Below are 7,629 nucleotides of genomic sequence, written 5' to 3' on the forward strand. Positions count from 1 at the left end.
CTCCCCAGTGGTGCTCCTGCAGCTTTGCAGTGCTGACCATAAAAGCAGAGTCAGGCTCTTGGCCGTATCTCTCGGGGTTTATTATTAAGTTTATTCGGGCAATTAAAGCACCTCTGTTTCCTTGACATAAGGGTCCTTTTTCTCTTTAGTACAGAGGCCAGTTCAGATGTATGCCTTAATGCTGCATCTCTTGAGCTTTTTGAGAGCTCCTTTCATTGCCACTTTAATTACAGCCTCCAAAAGTATTTCACTAGGAGAGTGAATGCAGAAAACGTGAAGCAACTGTCAGTTCCCTTTGAGGCTGAACCTTTAGCAGAGAGTCTGCCTCAAAAATCTTTGGATAAGACAATGCACCTTTGAGAAAGTTCTCCAAAAGCAATACAAGGGATTTTTCCCTTCCCACAAAACCTCTCTGGAATTTTACCTGTCTTTATGTCTCTGTTGATCCCTTTTAAAAAATCCTGAGGTTTGGCTTCATTTTGTTTCAACAGCACTTAGCTGTTTGTAGTTCTAAAATGCTCAGTGTTCCACTTCCAAAAAAAGATAATTTAAAAAGGCTCCCTTTTCCCTCAAATGTGTCTTTCTTAAAAAAAAAAAAAAAAAAAAAAAAAAAAAGTAATTCTGTAGCAGAATCTCAGTGCTGGAAGAGGTAAGAAAGAGTTCAGTGGGAGGGCTTCTTGTGGTGTGAATAATCACAAGTGATTAAATCAATCTGACCAGGAAGATAACTAGCTAACCTAACAATTCCTATGTGGCTGGTGGTATGTGGCGTGTTTCTGGACAGCAGGAGTCTCCAGGTGGCTGGGGAACAGTCACACTGTCTGGAATGCTCGGCTTTGGGCAGGCACCATCACCAGCGTCGCTCCCATCTTCATCAGGTTAGGGTAGTCAACTTTCTTTGGCTCGGTTTCTTTTCCTTCCATCTCCCTCTGGCTGTACTGGGGAGGAGTTAGGTGGGGAGTAGCTTCTGTGGACAAAGTTCGTTGGCTACGAGAGGCACTGTTGGCTGTCGACCTGGTTGAGGAGGAACCTGAGCGTGAGCTCCTGGAACCAGAAGAAGAGGAACTGGGCTTGACGAGATGGGCCTTGGGTGCCTCTGCATCTTCTCTGGAATCAAACAGATAACAGGACTTCAGATATCATGGAAACAGAAACGCTGAGATGTTTTACCAGACCAAAGTGTGCAACAATAAGCAGTTGCTTACTCAACCTGCAAATCACCAGGGCATATTTGTCCAGCAGTTTGAGCAAGGAACAGGGCTTTCTGAATTCTGTGCTATGTGACTTTGTGGACTGAACTTTCTGTTACTCTGCAGAGCTATGGGTCAAATGGATTTAGAATACATGCTGCACACGACTGGCTCTTTGTGCACAGCTTTGAGGTCGGTGGAACGAGTGCCAAGTGTCAGTGCAAACTGTTCAGATAGAACTGTCTGCTCTGTAATTCTTGCTCATAATGACAGATGACCTAGACAGGACTAGCTGTAACCAGTTCTTCTAGTTAAAAAAGATGTGGGTGGGTAAAGAAGTGCAAGACCTGGGCCCAGCGAGAGAGAAGAGGCAACAGTCATGCATGAAAAGGTGATACAAGAGGCTGAAACTCAGAGTAAAAATAAAAGGCCTGCAAGATTTGAAAGCAAAGAGAACAGGAAACAGAGAAGGGCAGAAGAGAGCAGAGACTACCTTCGTGCTGTCAACCTGACCATCAGGCAGAGTAATCAGCTGCTGAATGGATTACAGAGATGCTTAATGATACGTAAGATGCCATATGAGGGCAGGCAGCCTTTTGCAAATAAACATAAGGATTTAACATAAGGGATTTCTTCAAGGGCAGGGGCAACTCAAACTCATTCCTGGAAATATCTTTTTCCAGCACTTCCAGAGAAGTTTAGGCTCAATGGGCTGGAGAGCAATTTCTGCTTGGGGGGGTTCAGTGGGAGACCTCACACCCACGTAACAGATGAGTTCAGAGAATGAGCATCAGCATTCCTGGAACACCCATCGGGGTGAGGCTGCTCAGGGGGTTTCCACCCTCAGCTAAATCCAGAAGCACAGTTGGTGAAGAGACTCAGGAAGAACGTGAGAACCTGCCTGCCTCATAGCATTCCCAGCTACAAGGGACAAGGGGGTTGAATTTAGTACTGGAAAGGACTCTGAAAATGCTTTTAAATGCTGAAAAATAAAGTGAGAAACAGAATATTTTGCCAAGTTTCGTGCTAATTTGTCCAGAGGGTGGAGGGGGGAAAGACATTTACATCTATCTAATATTCTGGAAGGTCTTCACAAAGATTCTCACAGTTAAGAAATTTGTCACTGATACGTCAGGGAGACTTGAAAAACTTTTTAGAACAACCTTTTAAGACACTTAGGTTACTTAAAACTGTAGTGAGAAGATGTATGAAACTGAGAGTGGGAGGTGGGGGATTAAATAAAAGGCATTACCTGATTTCATTTGGTGCTTCCTCTTCCTCATATCTCTTCTTTTCTTTCCTCCTTATTGTCAGCCTGACCACCAGGAAAAGCAGGGAGAGTCCCACCACCACACCACAAACTGCTCCAGCAATCATGCTGATATTCTGTGCATCTGGTGTCCCAAAAACAAACGTGTTAGTTGGTCAGCTCTCACTAGGGTCATATGGTCAGATTCTAATCCCTGCTAAAACTTACAGCACTGGGTATATATTTGAAGAAAATGCTTTAGTCCACTTATTTAGGCATGTCTCCACACAGAAATGGAACCGGTTTATCTTCAGGCATTGTTTCTAAAACTGAACTAAAAGTGAGGAAAATATTTAACTCTGGAAGGGTGTGATCAAAAGTGCTGTGCCTTCAGCTACGGGTCAGAAATGAAATGAGGAGGAAAAATGCTCTCATGAGAGCACAAAACCACAGAAGGTACAGAGGCAGCCAGGACAAACCCATGGTAAACAGAGCTCCAAGCAGTTTTCTAGAGGCAGAAGAGTGTTAGAACTATGCATATTTCCCCATAAGGACTTTTTTCCTCCTCCAACTCACCCTGAAATGAACACAATCCACTTGCAGAATGAATTATTCAGTTGGGGAAAAAGTGACCTGAGGGGGGTAGGGAGGGAGGAGGAAAGGAAGACCATGCTGTGCAGGTAAGAAGGCATTCTTCATCCAAAAAAATAAAGTTAATGAGAGGACAAGTCCTAGTTTATACAAGCCCTTAGTTGATACTTTATAACAACTTCTTTTGATAAGAATGGATAGGTTGAGTTGAAATTTTTTCCCTTAAGGCTAGTCCCTGGGGATGGTTTAGCAAACCCAAGTGAGGTTTTAAACCAATTCAGTTCAATTGGCATAAAAGCTGCCTGGACGCTTTTACTTCAGATGCCTGAGGCAAACGGGTCTTCCTTGCTACATGACCATATTCCAGTTATTTTAGGCCTGGCTGGGCAAAATGTTTCCAAAGCTATGGAATCTCCAAGAAGACACTTCTCTATTAGCAGTGTTTAATCACTGCAGTTCCAGCTCCTCCAGTTCTCCCCTGAGAGCTGCACATAAGTACCTGCTAAACTGTATTGATTGGCTTTGTCCTCAGTGCTGGTGCTCAACTCCACCCTTTCCTTGCATGCATATGCAAAGGACCCAGGTACCTAGACATACACCCACCCTTGATGGGGATAATCTGGTAGGACACTGATTTTAATCCCTGTTGTTCAGGACAGAAATCCGGATTTAAGCCAAACTATGTCAAAAGTTGCTTTTTATTCCACACATTACTTCATGTCCAAGTCAGCCTTTGCAGATGCCTTTGGACAGTTTAATCTAATCTTTAGACAGTTATCTGACCTGAGAGCGACAGATACATAATTTGTTTGTAATTGAAACAGTGGAATATCCACATGGAGATGTTATACTTGAGAGTAATCTCATGCAACCTCTCAAGCCAGAAATACCTCTCAGCCTTTCCAGCTGCCTTTGGACACTTTAATCTTTAGACAGTTATCTCTCCCGAGAGTGACAGATATAAAATTTGTTTGTAATTGGAACAGTGCAATATCCACATGGAGATGTTATACTTGAGAGTAATCTCATGCAACCTCTCAAGCCAGAAATACCTCAAAAGATGGAGACTCTGCAATCTCTAACTCCCTGTTTTTCCCTTTGCATTTCATAACCTAACCTCATAATCAAAATTTCTAACAGACCAAAACATCTGAGCCCAAATGATGCATTTACCACTTCAGGTTATACAGAGATGTGCTATGCAAGGTGTAAGTGCACTAAACCAAACAACTCCTTCGTGTGACTGGAAGGGTACAGGTGTGGCCCAGTTTTACCAGTGGCTGGGGAGCTGGGAAGCAGTGCTGCTCAGATGGTGGTGCCAGTGCCGTGCCCATACTTACGCTGCACTGTCACCTGCACGACACAGCTTTCTTGGCCAGCCTCGTTGGTGGCAATGCATTGGTACAACCCTGTGCTCATCTGCGTGAGATTCTTCAGGAGGACTTGCCCGGGATTGGAAATGTCTGAAACAGGAAAAAAAAACACTGGGATCAACCAAAAAACACTGAGAAACCTTAACAATGGATAGCACACGGAAACACAAATTGATTCAAGGATCAAATTGGTTCAAGAACAATCAAGACGCCTCCCAAAAGATTGTTTCTGAACTTTGAGCAGAATGCAAAGCAACTGTTCGTGCACTTCCTTGTTCAGGGTGGAGCACCCCACAGCACCCAGCTGCAGTGGTGAGAGGTTCTGTTGTACCACTGCTGTCCCTGCCACCAAGAGATGTCCGTTTAAAGTCAGGCGTGTCCCTGCAGGAGTGCATGCTCACAGGGGTGGAGAGCTCCAAGAGGAAATGACTTGACTCACTGACTCGGGACGTAGGGGGGAGATGTTCAGCTCTCTCATCTTCCTCGTTGATGCGCTGCCATCGGTAGGAGATGGGCGCGGTGCCCGAGGCAGACCGGCACTGCAAGGACAGCTCCTTGCCTTCCAGCAGCTCCCCCTCTAGCCAGCATTTGGGCTTGGAAGGTTTTTCTGGAAGAAACAGAAGACAGTTCATGCAAACACAGCAGACTATTTTCTCAGCGGAAACCCTTTCATTGGCAAAGTAATTTAAGGAGTTTCCAAGAACTGCCTTCTCTGGAACACATGACACCACTGTTGTTTGCTTGGGGACTTCAGCTGCAACTGTGTGTGCAACTGCACCAGGCTAAGGAACAGCTTGCTGGCTTAGACATAAGAACAGCACATGATAATGCTACAGGGCAGTTTGCCATGGATACTCGGATCAGCAGAGCTGTATAACTCCATTCCTTTTCCATGTACTATTTAGAGAATACCCTTTCCCTCCCCTTGCTTCTCCATTTCTTCTGTCCCCAGCACGTGGCAGGCCACAGCAATTCTTCCATGGGATGATAGCAGACATGAAAAAGCCAAAGAAATCAGGAAAGAGAAATGCTAACCCTGGCAGCTTATTTGTCACTTCCACTGACTTGGATCATTCAGGGGACTTGGGACGTGAACCCAGAGTCCCCCAGCAGCAGATCTGGACAGGGCAATCACCAGCTAAGCTAGAATATCAGCCTAGTTGGTGCGATGAGGTTGTTTGGAAAGAACAGTTCACATGATTTCACAGTGATCATACTTACCTTAAAACAGTTCTTTGGGGTCTTCCTGTGTCACGTCCTTTGCCAAAAAATGCAATAAAGTCGGACAGTGAAACCTGATCATAAGAAGTCTTTGTACTTATACCCTGCTGAAATAAATCTCTCTGCAGGCAACGTGTCTAGCAATTGTTTTACTTTGGAAGAACAACAAAACGACCTTACCCACAACCTTGAGGGTGATGCGAGCCCACTCGTACTGCCCGGCGTTTTTCACCTTGCAGATGTACTTCCCCGCATCGCTGGACTGCAGGGATGTGATCTGCAGGGACGCGTCGCCAGCGAGGAAGTTGGATGTGAAGGACACACGCCCTTTCTGTTCCTCATTCAGGTCATCATAAACACGGCCTCCAGAGTAAGTGATGACCTGAGGAGCAGAGGCAGGCACTCATCAGTCAGTTGTAATTTCACTTTCACGCAAAGCAACAGATCAAATCCTTTCCAGGAGCTGCTGACTGAAGTTCAGCATGGTTAAGTGACATGCCAAGGGTCACACGGGAAGCCTGTGGCAGGGTGGAAAACTAAACCTGGGTTTCAGGTCTGAGACTGATACATAAAACTCTATTTATGCAAGAGATTTTCATCAAAGCATTTATAATAGCCTCAAAATAGATTTAAGCTTATGTTACAACTCATAAAAGCAGACTTTCCTTTTGGCTGGTTTGGGCTGGCTAATTTAAGGTACTGAAACATGATTTTTAGGAGTACTAAACTACATTGCTTCCTGAAACCAACGTTTCAAAAACTGAGCCTACAAAATCAAGGCCAGTTTTGAAAACCTGAACAGCAATTCTGAGGTTTATCTAATAACAAATGAGTACATAAGTGCATTAGTTTAAAGAAAACTTGATTGTAACACAGCCTGTTCCGAGACAGGATGTGTGAATATGGATTTACTTTAATACGTTATAAATCTATCTAAATAAATCAGGTGTTTTCTGAACAGTGCTTACTTGAGCAGAATAACTCTCACAGATCACCACAGAAGTCTCTTTAAGTCAACAGCTGCTGGTGGTACCCACACAGCCAGAAATAAAACCCCTTTCCCAGCAGGTGCTGCTGGGGGCTGAACCTACCGCTTTCTGCACCGTTTCAGAGATGTGCAGCAGCCACTCAATGTCCAGGCTGCCCTGCTCCAGGAGGCCCAGGCGGTGGTGACAGGGCAACGTCACGTTTTCTTCAGCCACCCTCTTAAATTCAGTCTGAGCCTCGGACAGCCAAACAGAACAGGAAGCTGAAAAACAGAGGCCAGGATTAAGGATGTGTCTCTGCGCTGACAAGAGCTGCTCGCTTAGGTTTCCTTACATTCCACCTCGTTTGCTTCACAGCATCAAAGCAAACCCAACAGCTTGGCTTCCCAGACAGATTGCAGCTGATTAAAGGGGACATCTCTACATGCATAAGCAGTTACTTTCACACTAATATTTAAGCACGAAGAACAGATGGCTTCACACTCCAGAGCTGTCAATACCAAAGTTGCACCCACACGCTCTGTGCACTCCAAATTTCAGTTAATCTCCTCAGTTTTACTTTCACCTCTTATTACTTTATTTCATAAGCACTTATTCCACCCAGACGACCTTCAGAGCCTATCACTTTATTCCTATGTCTGTTTGACAAGGTTTGGAATCTCTTCCTTAACAGTGGATTGTGTTTGTTGCATGCATTTCAGCACTGGAAATAAGAGACCAGCCTGGGGACGAGAGGGTTAACCTGAAGAAAGGCAAGGTACAAGTAGGCTAGCAAAGTTTCTTTGAATAGCAACGTCAAAAAAAAATTCGTAAGTTGTCACAAATGTTTTTTGTCAGGGTTTAAAAGAAAGGTGAGAAATTGCCGAGCGGAACCAGTAGAGGGAAGCAGAGCTTTTTAAAAGTCAGCCAGTAAACCCCAAAACGCCTTTTAATGCCCTAAAACCTGGACCAGGCAATGATGCACTGCAGGAAAAAAAAAAAGGTGTTCAACCAGCACTCAATTGAGCACTGTAAAGCTC

The 7,629-nt window shown here is 44.6% G+C and overlaps 1 protein-coding gene across 1 annotated transcript; it reads right to left on the reverse strand.

The window, feature by feature from the left end:
• Positions 1-812: 812 nt before the first annotated feature.
• On the reverse strand, positions 813-6,907 carry CLMP (CXADR-like membrane protein; the record flags this gene model as incomplete). The annotated part of the gene is made up of 6 exons (XM_008938649.1): positions 813-1,107; positions 2,443-2,584; positions 4,371-4,493; positions 4,843-5,010; positions 5,805-6,006; positions 6,716-6,907. Coding segments are annotated over 6 exons (1,122 nt in total), but the record flags the coding sequence as incomplete, so codon positions are not given.
• Positions 6,908-7,629: the final 722 nt, after the last annotated feature.

Source organism: Merops nubicus, unplaced genomic scaffold, assembly GCF_000691845.1.
Source record: "Merops nubicus isolate BGI_N331 unplaced genomic scaffold, ASM69184v1 scaffold4424, whole genome shotgun sequence".
In the NCBI taxonomy this organism is placed as follows: Eukaryota; Metazoa; Chordata; class Aves; order Coraciiformes; family Meropidae; genus Merops; species Merops nubicus.